Genomic DNA, 23,150 nt, shown 5'->3' with positions numbered 1-23,150 from the left:
CGTTCTTGCGGGTTTCTAGACTTGGATGGAAAGAAATCTGGTTATTAGTAAAGATGTGGGTGCCAGTAGAGAGAATTCTGGCTTGGAATGGTATCACGTCGTGCGGGAATTAGGTAGTACTGTGTTGTGAGGGAGGGAGGGAGATAAATGCTGAACATCATGTTGTTCGCATCGGGCGATAAAGCCAGGATGACTACGGACTGCTCGGCGCTGAAAATGTAACCAATTTAAAGTTCGAATATAGCAATGCGAACGGGTAGGGAAAGAAAGCGGTAGTACTGGTAGCTCTTAGATGATATGTGATATTGATAGAGTAGGGAAGGGTTTATATGGCATACCATTGGTTGCTCAGTCGAACTTTTGAGATGCTACTTACCATAAAAAAGCGAAGCGGAATACAAGTTGGTAGTTCAAACCAGCAAATCCTTAGATAATGCGATCCGCAGAAGACGGTGGAAGGATATATGGATATGTAAGCAAGAAAGATTATTGAGCACAGGAGATCATTAACATCCGATCTCCAAGAACAACAGAGACAGTGCCAATATAAACACAAAGATATGCAAAGTACATCATTCTTAATTAATCTTCTTATAATTCATGTATACGCTACAAAGCCTTTTCTCTTGGCCCAGAAAGTCTTTCAAACCTATCAACGCTCATGACAAATGTTCCTCTACCACCAGTCATACTCCTCAAATGCTTCAAATACCCAACCATTTCCTTCAATGGTACCCTAGCGGTAATTTGACGCTGCTGACCAGGACCTGATGAATCAGTGCTGGTTCCTGACGCGAATGGATCTGGAGGGGTATAAACTCTTGAAATATCAACTGGTGGCAGCCCATTTTCTGTATCTTCTACATCACTGTCATTCTCCAGTGATAAGACATGACCACCACGAGCTGATGATAGATCATGCACAATTGCACCAAGAGATGATTCATCGCAGCTAATAACCACATTCATGACCGGTTCCATTAGTCCGATGAAGTTCGCTTGGAATGCTTCTTTGAGAGCAGCTTGTACGGCGTTTCTTGACGCAGAAGATAATGCGGCAGATGTGGTGTCGGAACCAAAAACATCCTCAGCGGTATCAAACTTTAATAGTACATGCGCAGAATGAAGCGGGAATGCACGACGTGGACCTCGGGCTAGACCAGCAACGGCTCCATTGATCAATGCTGTATGAACTTCGCTGAGAGTCATATCGGAGGGGAGTGTCAAAGCTCCATCACCTCCATCATTCTTGACAGGTTTCGGGATGCGGATTGTGATTGTATTTCCATCAATGTTCATAGTATGGTCAGAGTCTTCTAGGGACTGCTCGTCTGGACTGATACTAGCTTCGCAACTCGCTTTTCCTTTTTTCCCAGCAACTTCACGATCAAATATATATTTGTGAGGTGATGTTGGAGAAAGGACACATTCTCGGTACCCGATTTCGATATTGCCCATGGTTGCCTTGGCTTTGAAATCATTCACGAGTCGATCCTTTGCGATTTCAAGATGTAGCTCACCCATTCCACTTAACTGCATTTGCCCAGATTCTTCATCAATATTAACATGAAGACTCGGATCTTCCCTCAATAAGAGCTGCAATATTTCGGCAACATTTTTTTCTTCGCTTAGACTGTGAGGCTCTATAGCGGCAAAAAATACTGGCGGAGGAACATTGATCGGTCTCAGTTGAAGGGTATTCAAGGGTGCTGACGGACCATTCTTTGGATGAGCACCTGTATATGACAATAGAGTATCGCCTGTACGAGCGTGTTTCAAGCCGGCAATGACGCCAATCTGGCCGGAGGGAATGCTTTGTATCTCTACCGCGTCGGATGCGTACATCTGTAACAGTCTTTGTGCTCTTTCTGAAACATGAAGATTTGTGTTCCATAACGTAGTGTTCCGCTTGATTGTACCGGAGTATACTCTGATGTAGACCAACACGCCGCGTCGAGGATCATTGACCACCTTGAAGGCGAGGGCACAAGCTTCGACCTGAGAAATGAGGGAAGTCCGCGCATTGGATTTCTTGGAGAGATGTCTTGGTTGCGCTGTGGTAAGATCTAGCTTTCCATGTAAAAGTTGGGATAAACTGCCATGAATATTTCCAAGTCGAACTTCTGGGTCAGGCCTTTCGGTAGGGTTTGGTAGAAGATTATTGATGGCATCAAGGAGTGGTTGAACCCCAATGTTCCGAAAACTGGCCCCAGCAAAGACAGGTATGAGCTTACCGGAACCGTCGAGTACACATTTTCGCAAACTTTTTGTAATGGCCGTCGATGATATAAGCAGACTGTCATCGTTACACTCCAGCCAGGTTTCAAGAAGCCCTTCATCGAATTCGCATAATACCTCTACAAGCGCAGCTCGCGCTTTGATAATTTCTTCAGCAAATTCAGGATTATCTATCCTCAACTGATCAAGAGTGAAATGTTGAATTGATTTGCCATCCCCACCTTCTTCCCATTGTAGAGCACAAAGATTGACTGCATCACCGACTCCCATAAACTTTCCTTTCCCACCTTCCCACCATGGAATTTGACACACTGCAGGCCAGCCCCGGAGCCTTGAACCAATCTCTTTTACTGTTCTCGCAAAGGCAGCCCCTTCGCGATCAAGCTTATTGACAAAAGCGATCCTAGGAATACTATAATTATTTGCCTGTTTCCATACTTTCTCTGTTTGAGCTTCTACTCCTGCCACACCATCAAGAATACACACAGCACCGTCAAGAATTCTCAAAGAGCGAAGCACTTCAAACGTAAAATCCGCGTGCCCGGGAGTATCAATCAGATTAAGAGTATGCGATATCAGTGATCGAGATAGGCCAGATGCTTTCGAGGATGCATCCTTCTCAGCTACGGGGGGCCAATGCATCGTAACGGCTGCCGACTGAATAGTAATTCCTCTAGCCCTCTCGGCGGGGAGGAAGTCTGTGACGGTGGAACCATCATCAACGTCTGATAGATTTATTAGATGTATTCGTGGTAATCATGTGACCAGTGCAATCATACCTACCTCCTATTCGGCGAGTATAGCCACTGTAATAGAGCATACGCTCAGTAGTCGTCGTTTTGCCCTTTTTGAAATTAGAAAAAATACCAAAAGAGACAAATGGAACTTACTGCATCGATATGAGCTATGATGCCAATATTTCGAGTTGTCTCTGTTAACGCATCATGACTTTCGGTTTGCTGTGAATTATAACGGATGAACGCATTCAATTGACTAGGCTTAGCCAGACAAGGTCCAGTAACTTGTGCCAAGTATCGATGCCATACTCGACACCCTCTTTTTGATACCAACAAGACCATCCCCTCAAGAATTGAAGATATAAATGCTCGTCGTACTTTGATTTCAGAAACTCAAGGTTGAATGATGATGGATTACTAATTTTTGCCTGAGGCTCTAAGCTTGACGGCAGAATAAGCCAGACCACGGAGCGGCCGAACCTGGGAACTCTTATTAATATCTACCTACCTCAGTGGAAGCTCCAATCAACCTTGATTGATTGTTTGATTTGTCGTCTTTCTACATGTTTTCCACGAGTTTATGAAATACCCAGATGCACCACTTTAAATACAAAAGTTCTTTTTGAGCCAATAATTGCTACGTTCTTATTCTGTTGACTCTAGCTTATCGTCTTACACACTGAAAGGTCGCGCCATCCATCATCATGGATTATTCTGCCTCGATCAATGATGCAGATAATCCTGCGGGCGCTTCTCCATGGGGATCTTCCCCTACTGGCTCACCACAGCATCCAAAATCCAGCACATTTCCACCCAGAGATATTGTGTCACCGGCACCATACAATCCGGATCAGCCAGGCGGTGCAGGCTATTCGCAAGAAGACATAATGGGGACAGGAGGATTCAATCGACCTGATAGCAGTGCTGGTGCATCGGTCTCTGATGCCGAAAGTCGCAGACCCGACACTGTTGAATCAAGTCAAAGCGATGCCGAAGCACAGCAAGGGTTTGTGCAGTATCAACAGCACACAGCTCCACAGCAACAGTACCCAACGGGTCAACATAGGCCGGAACCTCAGAGATATCATCATTCTGCTGCGCGACAAGGGCACCATCCTCCGGCACCTCATTACAAGCTGCAAGCAAAGATCACCGGGCTGGAGCGCACTGGGAGGAAAGATCCTATCTTGCGATTTGATGTACACGTAAGTCATCGATCAAGGAATGTGTAGCTGTGGTCTTGGCTAACTAATTGCGTAGACCAATCTTCCAAAATTTAGAACAACACAATTTCGCGATGTCCGACGAACGCATTCCGAGTTCATCAAGTTAGCAGATCATTTAATATCCTCAAATCCGGAAGCTATAGTTCCTGCAGTTCCTCCCGCGTTGACATCTGCTGGTGCTGGCACTGATGAGGATGAAGCGCGCGTCAAGGCGTCTCTCCAAAGATGGCTCAATTATGTTTGCTCTAATGATGTATTAATGAGGGATGATGAGATGGTTCTGTTTGTTGAGAGTGATTTTGGATACAGCCCGATGCTGAAGAGGAAGCAACCAGCTACTGGAGTTCGCCGAAGAGTTATCAAACAATTTGCACCTCCACCCGATGATACACCAGAATTACAAGATGCAAGACCGGTGGTGAAGCTCTTTTACTTAGGAACAATGGATGCAGGACATAAGGTAGACAAATTGGTCAAAGCAAGACGAGGTAGGTTGTCACTTGACAGCTAAATATCCAAATACTAATGTATATACAGGTCTTGGTCTAGCGGAGTCCGATTTCGGCGTTAAATTGGGCGCAATGAATATCCAAGAACCTCATCAAGGTCTTGCTAATGCATACCGTAAGCTTGGAAAGACAATTCAAAGCACAGGAGATTTTCATGCAGCCCAAGGTACTGCTGAAGCCACAACCATAGGGGATCCTCTTCAGTATCATTCTCAAGATTCATTTATCGTCAAAGAAACTCTCACGAACCGACACATACTCCTGCGCGAATTACTACAGGCTCAGCAATTAACACGAAGCAAGCTTAATGCCGCAGATCGCTTAAAGGCCAGCTCGTCTGTCCGTAGGGAAAAGGTTGATGAAGCCATATCAGCACTTGATGAAGCACGCAGCAATGAAGTTTATCTTCACAATAAAACCCAACGTGTCACGGCAAACTTATTACTTGAACAACGAAGATGGTTCGCTCGGACTGCTGCAGATCTAAGATTAAGTATTCGAGAATATGTGATTCGTGAAATTGAAGCGGAGCGACGGACGCTGGCGACATTGGAAAGCATCAGACCTGATATACGAGCGATCGATGCTTCTGGTGGACTTAGCCGGTTGGGTAGAGAATCCCACCCCGCAGCAAGGAGAGCCAGTCTTGCAGCCAGTCAGGGTCCTAAAGGTGATTCTTGGTCTGGTGTTCCAAGACGCCCCGATGGACTTAACCGGAGTATTTCAGGCAGTTTCATGTCTACTCCCGACGGCGCAAATGGCGAAGAAGAAGGTGTGGGTCGTGATAGGTCGCTCAGTGGCAGTACTGGTGGATTGCCGGGCTTAAAAGAAGAAGATGACGAGGACCGAGTTGATGCGAGAAATGCGGCGTCGAGATTGGCTAATGTTCTATGAAGTGGTTTATCGCCGAGAATTCTTCTTAGCAAGAAACTTTCCCGGTATTATGATCCGAGAAAAGGACCCTGGCCACACCCATTGTATCACCCAAAATCTGTATCGTTCATGCAAAGTGTATGCAATACAATAATTTTTGTGCGACTTTATCCGTTAAGCTACTGGTATGATGTATGTTTTTGATAGTACTTGACATTATTTGACAAGATTATTTGGGTACCATCCAAAATGGCCAGGTAAGTTTCCTCACCGCTTCAGTAGATGTTTGCTTCTCGTAGATTAGTATGCACCTATTGCATATATATCACTTAAAAATGAGCCGCAAACCAGCTAGACCCTCGAAAAGTTTCCAGGGTTCCCGGTTAAATGCATATACACCTTTAGCATCTTTCGCTAATCAAGATGATTACATTAATTACATTACATTACACTACCTTATATTACCCCTGTGAATGGATAAGCAAGCCCAAAATCAATCCGAACCAGGCCTTTGGTTCGTACAACACCCAACGACACCCTTTGAAAAGTGTACTTCCTTGTATCATATTAAATGTGTGCCACAAGCTTCATTGAAAATAATTTGATCAACTTTTCTGTATCACATATCTGATTTCTGCAGACTCTTTCAAGAGAACATGCGCAGCTTTAGCCACGTCACAAAAACGCTCTCAGCGATCAAAGGTTACGATCTACCCTCCCATCATGTCATCCTCTCCAGTAGGATCAAAACATCAATATACCCCCCGGAATTAAAAAATACGACGTTGTGGAGGGAGAATGCATTCTTACACAACATCAGGCATGCGGGCCGCGTTCTTCCGAAGAGGGGCATAATAAGCTAACGTGGTTCATCAGCATGTAGGCTATATCACCATATAGGCCACTTCAATTTACATATAGAATTCGTTTGTGTATAATCGTATATTTTCTTTATTAACTAATAGAATTACTTTAATTTTTTTTGTATTAAATCTAGTTTTTCAATTATTTCAAAAATCTAATTCTTTTTTAAACTTTCTAATTATTATTAAAGTTATTTAAGAAAAGGAGTTTTTCTAATATAAAGTATAATAATTTCGAGCTAAAATGAATCATTCTAAAAAAAAGCTTATATATTATAAATATTTCATTTTATTATGGTTTTTTATGATTTTTCTTCTCAAAAATAATAATTAATTATTAAAATATAGATATTAAGAAAAGCTCGATTTTGATGCATTTTTGAAGTAGCCCATATGATGTTATGGCTCATGTGCTAATGAACTACATTATCTAATAATCTAACTCTTTCTTGCCTTTGTACCCAAGTACTTGATTTTTCTTACTCTTTTTTTGGCTGCCCTTCGGATACTTGCTCCTTTTCAGCTTGGATTGGACATTTATTCGCTGCCACTCAATTCGCCATTGCCACCTCAATTCTGCGTGAAAGTGGGTATCTTCGAAGAAAGATGAGGAAATGCGAAAATCTACCCAGTACGTGTGCCATGACGAACTTTATATCACATCTTGGCTCTGCTTATCGGCATAAAATACCCAATATCGCCGTTTAGGAATATCCCCTATCGGTATCATACCATTCCTGCTACCTCAACCAGCCTTACCAAATTTTCGTGAATTTGAGGAACGCGCCATCCAGGATATCAGTATCTCTATCAGCTTTTGCCATCACAAAAGAACCCATCGACGGGTAAAATGACGATCGAAAAGAGTTCCTGTCGTGATTGCACCGATACTCCGATGTTAATCTAATAAGGTTGGGAAGAATCTTTGGGAAGAATCTGGGGTATGGAGGAAAATGATTGTCCGTGTCTGGAGTTTGGTAACGACTAATCACGTATTATCTAGGGAAACCAATGCTTCATTAAGTTGCTCCACTCTCTCAGAGATGCGAATGGAGTTGTGGGATTGGTTGGGTTAGACGTCTTATCGGACCCAGGCCTCTAATAGCTTGATGTCCGGCACGTATAATGTATTGTTGACTTTTCAAGGCATTAGTTGATATGTACGTCTTGTCACTTCAACGATGTACGCTGCACACAGATAAACAACGCAAAAGGAAGGGCGATGTATCAGTTACCAGGTTAAGCGTCAAGTGAGGGGCCGGGATATATTTCTAGCCACACAGCTATCTTCAACGTCTAGCTACAGCAAATTTCCCGGCAATGTTGTATCTTTTATCTGCCGTTACACCTCATACGATCTTTTCAGGATCTTCACTATTTGGATATACTTCAAATAAAGTGTATTTCATTCCAATCGCGGAGGGTACCTAATACAAAAGTCCGACTCCGCTGGAAGCACAGAAGTTCAATCAAGGTGTGGTGTGCTTCCGTGCCTGCGTCTGCAGGGTACAGATGCATGGGATATACACATTTCCGCAACACGCCAGTGGATTGATAGTCTCTGAGCATACTGCGCGATGGATAGCAACATGATAGATTAGGTATTTGCATGATAAATGTCTTGCAATCGGGATGAATCATCATAGTGTAGATAGCTACAAGCTATGTGACTTGACAAGGAGAGCGCCAATCTCTTCTCCAGGGGAGGAAGGTAAACGGTATAAGTTTGGGGGTTTACTTTGAGAAGTGCCAAAATAGAGAAATCTATTAAGCCCCCACACTTTTCTTTCTTGGTCAGAGCACTAAGAGGATATTTTTGTTACCTCATATCTTTGATATCATACAGAGCAATCTCAAATGGCGCCAGCTTACAATGAAAATGTGATGAACGTGGAGGTCACATCCCACGTCAGTAATAAGTCTAGTATTCTTAGTAGCGTTCTACACGGGATACAAGATGTGAGATTGGTAAGAGGAATCCATCTCACCTATACTCAGATACATATATATATATATCAAGAACATCCCAATTTGACTTTGAAAACTTAGGAAGTTCGCAATATCACCGAACCTCATATCGGAGAACTCCAAGTTCAGATCAAATCGACTGGCATCTGCGGTTCCGATGTAAGCTATTACAAAAAGTTCGCTAATGGCGATTTATGTGCTTGCGCACCTCTATCTCTTGGCCATGAAGCTTCAGGTGTGGTTGTAGGAATTGGACCCCAAGTCAATGGCTTTGCTGTTGGTGATCGGGTCGCCCTTGAGGTGGGCATATCATGTGGACAATGTGATATCTGTAGGAAAGGAAGATATAACCTTTGCAAGAAGATGAGATTCAGGAGTAGTGCAAAAAGTGTACCTCATTTTCAGGGGACGTTGCAAGAGAGGATCAATCATCCAGCTATTTGGTGTCACAAGTATGCTCCAGAATTCTATGATGGCAATCTTAGCAAAGCAGCTTATTGATTAATTATCCAGGCTTCCGGATCATATCTCATTCGACGCTGCTGCACTTTTGGAACCACTTTCCGTGGCAATTCATTCTGTGAACCGAGCCGCACCTACACCTGGGTCCACAGCCGTTGTCATCGGAGTAAGTCATTGCTTTAATTAATACCTTTAGCCTCAAACATCACAGATTTCACTCATTTAGTCTTGATGGGTTTGCTAAAATATCATCAGGCTGGAGCAGTAGGCCTCCTCGTCGCTGCCATGGCTCGTCAATCTGGCTGCCCTATTGTAACAATAACCGACATCTCCGCTAACCGGGTCCAATACGCCCTCGACCACGGTTTCGCTACTCACGGATACGTGATTCCACCTTCTAGCTCCAACTCCAGCGCTCCCTCTACTGCCCACTCCTCGGGAACCTCCACTCCTTCCCTAGCTTCAGGGACCACAACACCTATCTCTTCCTATTCCACCATCTCCGATGGTCTCAACTCCGCAAAATGTAGTGCTTCCGATATTTTGTCCATCTCATCCCCAGATGACAATCTCGCCGAAGACGACCACGAAGGAGCTGACATAACCTTTGAGTGCACTGGCAAGGAAATTTGCATGCAAACCGCCATCTACAGCACCAAACCGGGTGGAAAAGTAATCATGGTCGGCATGGGAACACCCATCCAAACGCTCCCTCTCTCCGCTGCTCATCTCCGCGAAGTAGATATTCTAGGCGTCTTCAGATATGCAAATACGTATCTGACCGGTATCCGAATATTAGGCGCTAGCGGGAAGAAAGGGGGTCTTCCGAGCTTAGACAACATGGTTACGCATCGGCTTAAAGGCCTGGGAAATGCAAAACAAGCGTTTGAGTTGGCGGGAAAGACAATGGATGAGCGCGGAGATCTTATCCTAAAGGTGGTCATTGAGGTGTAGAAATCTACAAGGGGAAAGGATGGAGTTGTTTGGCTTTTTTGGTAATATAATGATTTCCTTCTTCGGTTCTTTTCTTTGTTAAGTACATGATCTAGCAACCTTTCCTTTTGGATAAGAAGTCGAAGGTTAATCTGGGAAAGTGGTTGAGGGAATGAATTTGGTGTTTTGCCATGAAAGAAAAATATCTGGTATTGGGTTGGCGTCATGCTTTGAAGCTGGAGATAGATAGATCAAACATATTTGCAGTTCAGTTGATCAATCAAATTCTAGTTCATGTTGAAAACCTTGTTTCTTAATTAGATCTCAAGCCCACGTGAGCCCGAGACTATTCCCCTAAAGACTCAACCTCGCTTCAAATAATAAGATTCTCAAAAGGCATCTAGCTATCGCCGACTTGAGCTAATATATCCGATCACCAATACCCTTATTTGTTATTTCCCATCATACCACCTCGCATTTAATATGCAAATCCGATTTCTATCCATCAAGGTTGTGATTTTTGTCTCTCAATCACCTCTCAAACATGGGTACCATGCAGATATCCGTGTCTAAATCCGGTAACAATGTCGTGCGACTATATTTCAAAGTCAAACACACAATTGTGTAACAATCCATCAAATCATATTTCCTTCTCGACGTTGTCTCACAAGATAAGATATGCAAGCGGAAAATTCATGTTCTTATTCATGTCAGGTCAGGTTTTCATTGCCTATCTAATTCTCGTTCATTCGTATCTCTCATTCTCATGAAATCTGAAATCCCTCATGCAAGTACGCCAGATTCCCTTTTCTTTAGTATGTAAATCGCGCACTACCTGCATGCCAACCCATACCTTCATACGCCCAAGCCGAAATACGCCGTTGAAATCAGGGGGGGGGAAGCTATCCATCCTATGACATAAGATCTCCAGCATGCATTACTTCTCGCATTGGATGACTTTGGTCACCCCAACTTATTCCAGGGCGTTTCATTCCGCTGGACTTTCCGTTCTCTACAACGGCAAACTTCTTTCCTGTTTCTCTGATATCGTGGGCTGATTTCGTGAGCTCGCTGAGGAGGGAGATGAGGCTGACATCGTTCTTCTCAGAGATGAGTTCGTGTTCGAAACCTTGGCTGTCGGCGGGTATCAAAACACTGAGACGACCGAGAAGGGCCTGAATAGACCGAAGAATCGAGTGATTGACTGGGGAAAAGTCCTTCGATTCGATATCGGCTTCCGAGACAACGCCGTCGGCCACGTACGAGGGAGGGAGTTTTTGTAGGTAAGCGGCGACCAGATTGATTCGAGATTGAAGCATCTTGATAGCATTTGCCTTTGCAGTCAAGGAGGCAAGTTGTTCTTCGTCTTCTCGCGATAGACTGCTTTCTTCGCGTTTCGAGGTCTCTGAGTCTTCGGACTTTTCTTTACCTTTACCTTTGCCCTTGCCTTTACTTTCCACAATTGTAACTTTCTTGCTGGTACCATTTACAGCTGTAGCATTTCCTCCACCACGAGCCACGAAATCAACGCTGATCATTTCTGCTTCGCCAGTCTCGACAGTGAATGGGAGTTCCTTAAATTTGAGCTTGAGTTGTGGTTCCTCGTCTTTCATTTCCTTGTCCTCCCCAGTCTCCACGCCGCTTTCCTCTGCCTCAAAGTTGCTTTCGTATATTGTGAGAGGTAACTTTCCACCAACTGCGCCACCAAGTACTTCCTCAGGATGAAAACCGAGTAGAATGGCAGACTCATTGTATATAGAGAGGATTTGTCGATGAATCGGAAGATGTATGGGTTGTGGTCCAGAGTTAGGAATGATAGTATACCAACCGACAAGATCAAGCGCAGGGACTTTATGGACATCCTTCACTGTGGGACGTCAGTATGAAAGAAGTTGTCCACTTGAATTAAATTTTACGTACTTTGTTGCAATCTTGCCTCAAACCATAATGGTGATAGCTTTACTTCATCTTCCTCTGTAGTAAGCAGACATTCGAATGCATGCTCAATGGTGATTTCGCGACCATTCTGTTGACCCAGCAGAGCTCCGACTACAGGTCCAGTTTGTTGTCGCAGAGTGTGTCTTGTAATATAGTCTGAAATTGTGAGGAGAACCAGGGGATGTAGAGCTACCTGGAGACCAGCATCGGATGACTTCTGTGTCGAAAGTAAGGGATTATGGTTGTCAACAGCCATTATGAAACTTGTAAAAGGGCTCAATAATAAAGACAGACAGTGTTGATAGTTTTGTGATAGATCAAAAGAAGTCAGATGTGTTTATGAATCTGCCTGTTAGTTTATTTGTCTGGTATGACATTGAGATAGTGGGAGATTCTTTGGCGGGAGCTTTATCGATTGTATCGGTTAAACTTCGGTTAGCCGATAGTGCGGCTCGTGTGCTATCGGTCCCCTGTATGGCTAACTTGGCTTCGGCGTCTAAAATGCCTGCTAAGTATGGTAGGCACATAATAATTCACCTCGCAAGAACATATTATTTCTGATGAATCAAAAACTCACAGCATCTTGTCATCCCTCTACTCTTTGTCTAACTAGGTACTATGCATAGACCTTACATTGATCTGTGAGCTTTCTCATTCTTCAACTTATAAAGGACAATGGCATGACCACTTGGAAGCGAACAAGCCAAACAAGATGCATGTTCAAGCACTGGGTGGTTCTACTTATTGTGCAATGCAGATCCCTTCACCATTAGTATGGAGATTGATATCAAACACGGTAAGATAGTATAATAAAGATATTGACCTCTCCATCAACCTTTGTGTCTTTGCCTGATCTATGTCCCAATTTTATATCCTCAATATCTCCTTCTTTTCTACAGTTCTTAACTTCCAAGCCTCCACTCCCTCTTCATGATGGCCGAAGTTGAACAGGCCAATACACAGAGTGCTATCTCGCTTCAAACTGCTCCCGGTTCAGAACCTTATTGTAATTCAGTACCTCTGACAGACAATTCAGCCCGTTTGGTTGACCATCAATCTATTTCAGCTAGTGATACCACTCAGCAAGTGCCAGGGAGAGTCCTACCGGAGCAACCAGTCCCAGAATCTTCAGATGATGAAGTAGAGTTTGTGTTTTCAGTCCCTCGACGAAGGAAGAAAAGGCACAGAAGGTATGACAAAGTCCTATGCCAATAAACTCATTCTAAGCAAAACATTTACTAGGCTTGAGCTTCCGTCACAACACACTCATACCAGCTCGGTTAGTCCCATTTCGAGTGCCGGAGTTGTATGCGCTCGTCCATCACCAGAGAAGCTCGTAGCTGATATGGCTCCTCTGCTTGATCATTGCACTGAACCCGATGAGATGAACAGAGCTCGATGCCATTCTGTCCACCCCATAAATAGACCCGCCATATTCGATGCCTTTACACAGCCATTGAACGATCCACAATCAGAGCTACCCGTAAAATCTCCTGCGGATCTTTCTCAAAGTATACCGTTCAAAATCCCACCACCGTGGTATGCCAAATCTATTCTTCCGTCACCTTCACCGACGTCACCGTTTTATTATGCAAAATGTACAACCTTCACAACACCAGAGCAAGATCATGGAAAAAAAAGAAAGCATCAAAGTGAAAATTCAAATCATGTGTCTCCGTACATGTCTTCAGCATCTATGTATCTACCAAGACCGAAGCTTTTACCGTCTAACTCGAATACTGCCCCCGTTTATGGACATACGGGTTTTGTGGACTTTCTAGAAGATCCGAATGTGCCAACTACCTTTGGAGGAGTGCCCCTCCCTCTTTCGCCACATCGCCCAGTTATACCTGGTTGGCAAGACTTTTCCTGGAAACCATTAGACTACTCACCTCCAAAGCGGGAACCATCTATTGATCCAACAGCAAGAATGTTTTCTAATATCAACAACGACCCGAATTGGCACCGCAAATATTATTTTGGTGCCATCGACCCAAATTGTGCCAACTCGCAACAAGTTCCCATTGGAAACGCACCCAGCGAGAGATACGCGCAAGAAATGGTATCACCCAAAACAATACCTCTCAAAACTCAAACCGCACCGGAGTCATATCCTTCAATTCAAACAAAGTTAGTTCCGGAATTACGTCACATGCCTACAAAGATGTCTACATCTTCCACATATACCTGTCCTGTGCAACCTTCTTCGATAACTTCATCAAATGCTGCAACATGTTCTCAACCAACACATCCAGTTACACTGATGAAACATACTTGTCCTTCTCCATTTTCTCGTCCCCAGATGACTGCAGCAGATATGCGACGCAAACCCTCTCTGTATAGAATACCTGCGTGGTCACATTCGATGGATAACAACAAAGCCTCCTCCTCTACAGCTCTTGGTGAACGTCAAATCCAGACCCGCGACACTGAAAGCAACGATATACTCTCTCCACACACCTACACACCTCAACAAGCGAGACCTATTGCGTCCCACACACAAGGTTCAATCTCATCTCCTCTCCAAACTAAGATCGCACATTCTTCAAGACCACAAGAATCTGCATCTGCATCCGCGTCCGCATCTTCATCTAAGCACTCCCCAAATTTGTAAGCCCCCTCTCTTCTCATATATATATATGTATATATGAGATCCTTGATTAACATACAACCAGAATCATAGACATAGCCCAAACGAGTCAAGATACATTTCCATTCGCAGCAGTAGCCGCTAGACACAATAAACCCATCCAAAAAGTCTTTGATACTTTTTCGGCCATAATCCAGTTACCGCTACTAAAACAGGCAGCGGATGGGAGGAGACACGGGCCATTAGGGAGTGAGAGGATGAGGATGTATAGGGAGGCTAAAAGGGCCATGGAGAGAGCGAACAGAGAGAATGAAAAGGGGAAAAATGAAAGAAAGCAGGGGAAATGAGGTGGCACTGTAATATAAGGCTAAGATATGAAAAACGGGGGTTTGGGTTGGAATGATGCTTTGCTTCTCTTCTTCGGTGGTTCATCTGATTTTCAGATGCTATTATCACTGGATTTCCAACTTGTTTTTGTGGTGCGGACAGGGGCCTAAGATTGATGAAGGTAAGTATTAACCAGATCTCAGCCATGTCATCGATTTAGAATAAGCTCTTGATAGATCCCATCTCAAATCCATCTGCTCTTCGCTTGCGTCTGACTATTGAATTACAATGTCAAAGTACCTGAACTAATTCATCTCACGATTAAAACACCCTATTGTGATGATCAATCTCAATTCTCTCAAATGCAGCATCGTATATTTGTACAATAAAATGAGAAATTGAATATTATATGTATGCAAATCCTAAGGTATCCCAACATGATCCAGATAATCGAGAGGAGCATTCATAGTATAAAACGCGGATACTTGGTGAAATTGTGAACTAATGATGTAGAAATATCTTTGATTTCTTTGCTACATCAAGAGATCCGTGGTGATTGAAAGATTCTATACTGAATCAAGTGGTGCTTAATTCCAAAGGTTGGTAAGATCATCTGAGCAACAGTTGGTACGGTACATACTGCATCGTAAAACCCTTCAAATCATCTCTCATAACACAAATCGAAAATATCATTTACTTCAATCTTTGATCTAGATCCAATATCGTCTCTCCTTTCAAATGCTTATGAACTCTGTCAAACATGCTTATCTTTAAACAGCAACGAGAATACACTTACTCTCCAATCCCTTGATACATACTTCCACATTCCTCTCATTTTCCTCTCAAGATAAACCCCCAAAATACAAAAAAAAAAAATGCGGCTTCACTCGCTCAAATCTTCGTTTCTTGATTTTCCGCTCCGGTAGTTTGTTTCTTTTTGTGGGTGGGATGATTGTGATTTTTTTTGGTTTACTTTGAGGATTGAGTTTGGGAATTGGAATTAGGTTGAGGAGGTTTTGGGATAAGTTCAGTACCCCACTTTTCGGCCACCTCATAAAATATATATATACAATTTTTAAACTTCAATAATTCAACAACTATTCAATTACAATACAATCTTCTATAGTATTAGTTTCATATATACTATTGGAATCCACCCTATCAATTTTACAATCATCGGCTTCGATTTGAGCCTGATATATAGCCTTAATCCCAGAAAACTTCGAATTTAGGCTAGTATTAACCTTCCTCTTTTTTTTAGATATAATATATTCTAATTTGTATTCTAATTTCTTTATTCAATATTTAGATTTCATAATTTTATAATTCTTAATATTAAATGCTTTTTAGATCTTTCGAAAAAGTAATTGACAAGCATATAAATCTGTTTCTTTTTCAGATTTCAATATTAATATATATTTTCATAAATCATTTGCTTTTTATAGCATTTCCCATCAAATCAAAAATGAATCTATATTCCATTGAAGTATAAAATTATTATCTGAAATCGAATTCAAACTTTGAACTTCTTTATTACTATTTTCAAGTAATAATCTGAACAAAAGAAATTTAATATGATTTTAAGGTCATAAATCTAAAGCTCTCCATTCTGAAATAATATTATTCAGAATTAAATTCTTTAATCTTATTTTTTAATAATATATAAGAAAATTCCTTTTGCTTATAAATATAAAATCAAATAATGAATCTAATTTATTAAGCTTATATTAATATTTACATTTTAGAAAAGATGTTCACAATAAAGGAGCAGGCCAGTGGAATGCATGTATTATTGACTATGTAGATTAATTGTACTAAGGTAAAATCTAACTACGAAGTGGAAGTGATATATGCACAGTAGCTTAGAGCACGTGCCACAACTTCCAACACTCCCCCAGAGAGCTTACTCTCTCAGCTTCAGTAGTTAGTTTCTTTAAAATTCCTTTTATACGCCCAATAACTGATTGCTTCGAAATTCGTTATTCCTTGATCGTAGGGTTACTGTTTTAATATGGTAGACCATCAAAATCCGATCGTATGCGAACAGACCTTAAGCTTATCTGTTATTCCACGTGATTTTCTTGAAATCATTAATTTTTTTTTTTTTTTTTTTTTTTTTTTGATAAATTCGACGTAAGATGAATCCAATGAATCTGATGAAATAGGTGAAATGGGTGGATTCAGTGATTTTGGTCGATTTGGTCAATTTGGTCGATTTAGTCGATTTTGGAGCACATACCACAACTTCCAATACTCTCCCAAAGAGCTTACTCTCTTTGAAACCCCAGCATGTTCTTGAATCTCTCAAATATCACCCTTGCGCATGGTTTTGTTAATCCATCTGCAGCCATATCACTTGTATTGACATAGCTGGTATTGACTAGATGTTTTTCTGTGAGATCTCGAATGAAGTGGTGACATATGTCAATATGCTTTGATCGCTCGTGTAGATGTGGGTTCTTGGTTAACGCTAGCGCTCCTTGGTTGTCTCCGAGCATTTGAACTCCGCTGTTGCTCCCGATATACTGTGGTCGCTCTAAGTCCCTCAAGAGTTGGGCTACCCATTGCCCTTGTTTGGTGAACATCGCCATGGAAATGTACTCAGCTTCTGTACTAGATGTAGCTACAGATGTCTGCTTCTTGCTTGCCCATGAGATTGGTCCACCATAGAACATTACTACCCCACCAGAGATGCTTTTTCGATCGGTTCTATCGCTTGCCCAGTCTGCGTCGGTGTATACTTTGATGGTGCGTTGTAGGAGGTCATATTCTTTGCAAATATCTGATTGAACTCCCCCAGGCCCAAAACGTAGTTTCTGTTTAATAGTTGACCTCAAATATCTCATAAGGTTTTTGAGTGCAACGCTGTGATGTTTGGCAGGGTTAGACATAGCTTGTGCTAATCTCCCGAGACCGAATGCGATGTCCGGTCTAGTGTAAACCATAGGGTGGATCGTACTGCCGATTGCTTGCTGGTATTCGTTTACATCAGTGAGCTCGTCGTCTGGGAGCGTTGGTCGTAGTTGGTTGTAATCCGAGATTGGTATCTTCCTTGGAGTGTGTTGACCATGGGAGATCCCGAATCGGGTAAGCATTGCATCCAGATACTCTTCTTGATCCATAGTTAACACTCTCTCTGATCTGTTACGAATGATGCGCACTCCTAAGATCTTACTAATCTCCCCCAGGTCTTTGGTGTTGAATCGAGCAGAAAGGTTGTGATAAAACCATTGAATATCTCGTTTTTGTGCAGCAGCAGTAACAATATCATCTACATACACTAGGAGAATTAGCTGGCGCGGGTGATTGGTGTATAAACACGGATCCGCAAGGCTTTGTACGAAACCCATCTTGGTTAACTCTCCTTTCAGAAGAAGGCTCCAATCTCTACCAGCTTGCTTTAGCCCATAAAGACTCCGAAGTGCATGTAGAACGCGGCCGCGATGAACATGAACACCTTGAGGGGGTGCTAAATAGATTTCTTCTTTCAAGTGTGATTCGGTGAACGCATTTTTGATATCGAAATGGGAACACTCGAGGTCCTCTCTTGCAACAATTGCAAGGAAAAGGCGAAGAGTATCGAGTCGAACAGTGGGGGCGAAGGTTTCGTTGTAATCTTTACCTAAAACTTGGCTGAACCCTCTAGCCACTAATCTGGCCTTGAATCGCTCTACCTTATTATCCTTCGTCTTAACAACAAATACCCATTTCGTTGAAACTAGATTGCTCCCTTGTGGTAAAATGAACTCTTCCCAAGTGCCATTCTTGACCAATGAGTCTACTTCTTCTTGAATTGCAGCTTGCCAGTCTTTCGCGTGCTTTTTGTCTGCCATTGCTTCTTTATATGTATTCGGTATCTTGATCCCGAGTATTTCCGTTGCTGGTAGAGCGGTCTCAGCTTCTGCTGGTGCATCTGCTAAAATAGTCAAGATCTTCGAAGCAATTTCATTATTCGTCTCCTGTTCGAATTGATGAATATTTGGAATGGCAATCATGGCGTGCTCAATTGATTCTGATCCTGGCTTATTTAAGGAAGCAAGTAAGGCCCGAATGATTTTGGAGTCTCTCTGTTCTTCTATATCGTCGTCATCGCTTCTCTTTCTCTTCCTAAGATTGTATCTCAAAGGTGGTGTGGAAGTAGATGCAGATGTAGATGCAGTAGGTGGTAAAGTTTCATTAGGTAGTGCAATATCAGGTAATACACTCTCAGGTAATGTACTCGAATTCGATGGTGTATGATCAAGTGGTAAAGTTATATCCTCAGGTGCCCTTGACTTCGGTGGTGTATGATCAGGTGGTGAAGTTATATCAGGTAAAGTAACATCACTTTCTTTGTTGTTTTCCCCTGCCGGTCTTGTTAAATCATCAGCCACTTGTCGGATATTTCCATATTCATCTTCATCAAAGCGTGGTATTTCAGTCTTTGTTCGTTTTGGTATTGGCAAGCGCACCTCTATCGAGTCTGTGATTATTTCATTTGGTGATATTGGTGGATCGACTGGAATAGACGATGATTCAGGGACATTCTTAGGTCTGCCGCGAGGCCTGCGATCAGGTTCTATATTCTTGGTACCTTGTGATCCAGCTACACAGTTTCTGAGTTTGAGATCCAGATCCCCTCCTTTGTAGCTTTCGTCGATTGTAACACGATAAGAGCGGTAAGTATAACCTAGCTCTGGTGAATAAACCTTTATATGCTTGGTGGTGTCTTTTGAGTATCCCAGGAATATCCCAACCCTTGCTGTGTCGCGAAGTTTATCATGCCTTTGTCCTTTTGGGATGGTTTTGGGGTTGATATAGGCGTAACATCGACTCCCCCAGACCTTGCATGTATCGATATCTGGTAATGTGCCTGTAAATGCTTCGAGTGGGCTTCGATCGATTCCATTTGCATCTGGGCCAATACTAGTGCGGTTTCGAATGTATACGTCGTGCTCGACAGCTTCGTCCCAAAATTCTAATGGTAAATGAGCTTCTTTCAACATTGCTCTCATGTCGGTTTCTGCGGTGCGTATATTGCGTTCAGCTGGACCATTTTGGTGAGACGATACAACCACTGTAACCTCTGATCGCACACCAGTCTTCCATTCCCGGACGGCTTGAAGAAGCTCTGGTGCATTGTCGGTTCTGGCAGCAATTACAGCTACTCCTGTAGCAAGTTCAATTTCTTGCTTCCAGGCTTTCAGTAAGGGTATTGCATCGCTCTTCTGTTTCAATAGGATGACCCAATTTACCCTTGTGGCGCTATCGATAATAAGGAGAAAGTATCTGTGCCCTCGAATGGTCCTTGGGAAAGGGCCAGCAACATCGAAATGGATCAATTCTAGCCTTTTGGATTTTCGTGCACTTAGTTGACTTGGGATTCTGTTAGTCATCTTTGTGAGAGCGCACACTTCACAGACATCAAGAGTTGAAGGGACCTTGATCGGTCTCTGGAGTGTAGTGACTTTGTGCAGATTCCTGATTTTGTCAGGGCCGAGATGATTGAAGCGTCTATGCCAGATAAGGTATCTTTCCTTCTCCGTCATGGTTAATTCTTCGACTTCCCCTTTTGTACCATCAATGATCTCTGCAGAGAGCGCAAAGAATGCAGAATCTTCGTATCCTGGTTTCACATGCGAGATGATATACATCCCATCTTTCATTGTTGCTTTGATGATCTTATTATTCTTATCGTTTTCTGGTGTGAAATACATCTTCTTGAGACTGAATGTACCCTTGAGTCCTGCCTCACAAATTCTCTTGGCTGAGAGCAGGTTGACCCCCAATCCAGGTACATATAGCACACCAGCTAATGATGTCCTTGTTCCATCCTTGCACACCATGTCCACTGTTCCTCGCTCATCCGAGTACATAGCTCCCCCACCAACCGTTATCCTTCGTCGCGGAGTACGAATTAGACTTCTGAATAGAGAACGTTGGTCAGACATGTGTGAAGTGGCGCCGGTATCAGCGTACCATTGCGATGGGGATGCCTTACTAATACTTTCTTTGGTGAGATGACAATGCTCAGAATCAGACTCACTATCGACGACACTTTCAGTAGCATCGGAGCTTGATTCGGCGATATGAGCCTTGTGCTCCCTGCGTTTTTTGTCTTTTCGCACTGGAGAGGTGGATTGTCTTCTCTTCTGTTTGTGCTTTGAATCGGATTTCAAGAGACGCTTGGCGCGACGGAGCTGGAAGCATTTTAGGACTGAGTGGCCAGGTTTGTCGCAGAGTTCGCAAGTGATGATGGATGTGTCGGTCTCCGAGCTTGTGCTAGCCTTACGCTGGCGATGAGGTGGGACATATTTCTTTCCTTTTGCAAGGTGTGCCGAGTCTCCAGAGGTCTGGATCTCTGCCTCTTTGACCTGTAGATGCTTGATCTTATCGTCAATGCTTAGAGTAGAACTGACGACACGGATCATATCAATGATGACTTTGTACTCATCAGGGAGAGACAAGGTCAGGCTTTGAAAGAGTGATTTATCTGTACACAAAGCACCGGCTGAAGCATCCGCAGATAAGAGCTTTCGTCGAAGATCCTTGAGCTTATCCCATGCACCTATAATAGTCATATCAGGGGTATCGTCGAAAGAGAAGGTCTTGATCTTGAGGAGGTACTCGTCTGCTGCGATATCATCGATTCTGGAGTATTTGACGGCTAGATAATCCCAAAGTTTCTTTGCTGTATCATATTCGTCCACTAAAGCCTCATCATCGTCAGATAATGAGCGACAGATGTAAGATAATGCACTAGCGTCGTCCTTAAGAAAGGTGGCCTTTTTGTCGATATTGAGTCGAATCTTTGTAGTGGTACTGCCGCTGCCGCTGGAGACTTGAAGTTCTTCGAAATCCTGGATTAAGTTGTCGGCTGCTGCAATCCGTGCATATTCATGCAATGTCTTTTCGCATGTATAGAACCAACCTTTTCCTCGAAGTTGAATTCTTATTTGACGAGTCCAGCGTTCGTGATTCTCTTGAGTGAGAGGAGGGATGCGCTTGGAGTAATCCTTGGATCCAGTGTCTTCGTTCATTTTGAAGGTTCTGCAAGTAGAAAGCTTGCGTCGATGACCTAGGCGTGATTGATGGTGGAATGAAAGAGTGGAAGAGGAACTGTTTAAGACTGCGCTGTCCCGATTGGGATGTACTAGTGTTTGAAGGGAGAAATTCTCTTCAAGGCGGGGTAATTAAGAATAGTGAATTTTGATTTGTAGATAATGATTTTTGAAGTGATATCGAACACTATGTAGCAGGTGATGCTCTTCAGCGTTAAGCTGGAATGAATGGTCTTTTCAGTAATAACTCGTAGTTTTCTTACTTGAGGAAAAGGCGCGATGTAAGTGGTTACTTCGCTGTCGCTGCTCAGCAATCTGTTTGCTGTGCGCACCTCGTATGTTGACGTCGCGTTGCGTAGGAGCTTCTCGTCGTCAACCTCTCCTTTGGCAACGTAAGCTATTCAAAGAGCTTTCGGCCTTAGTCTTACTGCAGAGCTACCGGGCTCATAACCTGTTCACAATAAAGGAGCAGGCCAGTGGAATGCATGTATTATTGACTATGTAGATTAATTGTACTAAGGTAAAATCTAACTACGAAGTGGAAGTGATATATGCACAGTAGCTTAGAGCACGTGCCACAACTTCCAACAAAAGAGAATATTAATAAATCAAAAGGTTATAATATATATAATATATGTAAAGAAAGGAATAAGAAGTGTATATTGTTTTTGAAGCATTTAAGTATAAATTGAATGGTTTCGTGGCTTTTATGTTTGTTCAAAATAAGCAATCTAGCCTCTTTTAAATTAGAAAGGGTGGTTTAAGGAATAAAGACCTCTTTTAGTTATGTTAAACCTGTTTCATTAATAATCTACCCATTTTCTGTAGCATGAAATTTTTAATTCTTATATATATCAAGCTTAGTAGAGAATTATTATTGTTGAATACTTTTATTCTTATATATAATGAAGGGTAATAATGCTTTTCCTATAATAGAAATATACTTAATAAATGTTACGGGAGCTGCCTCTAGGGTCACGTGGAAGTGTCTAGAGATCTCTCGAGGTGGTTTAGACTAGACTTCAAGTAGGAATTCAATAAGGTTGTAACTGGTTGCAATTCTCGTAACTATAGTAATGAAACTAATGATTGTTCTTGAGCACGAAGCTCTATATTGTAATGAAATCCCATTCCCTTATATAGACCTTCGTTCTCTGTTGTCCCACTGCTTCCCACTGTGTCCCACTGGGCCTTACTCAGTGGGACTCAGTGGGACACCTTGGTCAGGTGATATTTTAATCAATCTAGTCATGTGACGACCTCGGTCGTAACATTACTAATAATTTCGATAATAATACCTAAAACATATTGATTATCGATTCTAATTTATCTTTTAGTTTGAATTTTAGGGTTTTTAAATAGGAAGTTATATATCCATTGTTTTTTAAGTATAAACTCATTTCTTTTCACTTTAAAAAGGGTTTCGTCAATTTCTTATATCTACTA

General features: G+C 42.5%; 5 protein-coding genes across 5 annotated transcripts; 3 read left to right on the top strand and 2 right to left on the bottom strand.

Moving 5' to 3' along the window:
- Positions 1-609: 609 nt before the first annotated feature.
- EAF01_009219 (uncharacterized protein) lies at positions 610-3,317 on the bottom strand (the record flags this gene model as incomplete). Its single annotated transcript, XM_038917475.1, has 3 exons — positions 610-2,963; positions 3,022-3,082; positions 3,129-3,317. The coding sequence occupies 3 exons, from the start codon at positions 3,315-3,317 to the stop codon at positions 610-612; spliced, it is 2,604 nt and encodes an 867-aa protein (XP_038767080.1).
- A 177-nt stretch (positions 3,318-3,494) lies between these two features.
- EAF01_009218 (uncharacterized protein) lies at positions 3,495-5,979 on the top strand. The gene is made up of 3 exons (XM_038917474.1): positions 3,495-4,180; positions 4,236-4,689; positions 4,739-5,979. The coding sequence occupies exons 1-3, from the start codon at positions 3,680-3,682 to the stop codon at positions 5,602-5,604; spliced, it is 1,821 nt and encodes a 606-aa protein (XP_038767079.1). The 5' UTR covers positions 3,495-3,679; the 3' UTR covers positions 5,605-5,979.
- A 1,120-nt stretch (positions 5,980-7,099) lies between these two features.
- EAF01_009217 (uncharacterized protein) lies at positions 7,100-10,313 on the top strand. The gene is made up of 5 exons (XM_038917473.1): positions 7,100-7,387; positions 7,450-8,414; positions 8,496-8,866; positions 8,928-9,042; positions 9,132-10,313. The coding sequence occupies exons 2-5, from the start codon at positions 8,304-8,306 to the stop codon at positions 9,828-9,830; spliced, it is 1,296 nt and encodes a 431-aa protein (XP_038767078.1). The 5' UTR covers positions 7,100-7,387; positions 7,450-8,303; the 3' UTR covers positions 9,831-10,313.
- Positions 10,314-10,434: 121 nt separating this feature from the next.
- On the bottom strand, positions 10,435-12,099 carry EAF01_009216 (uncharacterized protein). Its single transcript, XM_038917472.1, has 2 exons — positions 11,730-12,099; positions 10,435-11,676 (listed from the first exon to the last, which is right to left on the bottom strand). Exons 1-2 carry the CDS (start codon positions 12,001-12,003, stop codon positions 10,721-10,723), a joined length of 1,230 nt encoding a protein of 409 aa, XP_038767077.1. The 5' UTR covers positions 12,004-12,099; the 3' UTR covers positions 10,435-10,720.
- Positions 12,100-12,333: 234 nt separating this feature from the next.
- EAF01_009215 (uncharacterized protein) lies at positions 12,334-14,930 on the top strand. The gene is made up of 3 exons (XM_038917471.1): positions 12,334-12,937; positions 12,990-14,357; positions 14,423-14,930. Exons 1-3 carry the CDS (start codon positions 12,678-12,680, stop codon positions 14,682-14,684), a joined length of 1,890 nt encoding a protein of 629 aa, XP_038767076.1. The 5' UTR covers positions 12,334-12,677; the 3' UTR covers positions 14,685-14,930.
- Positions 14,931-23,150: the final 8,220 nt, after the last annotated feature.

Source organism: Botrytis porri (genome assembly GCF_014898465.1).
Source record: "Botrytis porri strain MUCL 3234 chromosome Unknown BPOR_013, whole genome shotgun sequence".
In the NCBI taxonomy this organism is placed as follows: Eukaryota; Fungi; Ascomycota; class Leotiomycetes; order Helotiales; family Sclerotiniaceae; genus Botrytis; species Botrytis porri.
The sequence above is the reverse complement of the archived record's forward strand: the minus strand, read 5'-3'. Positions and strand labels throughout refer to the sequence as shown.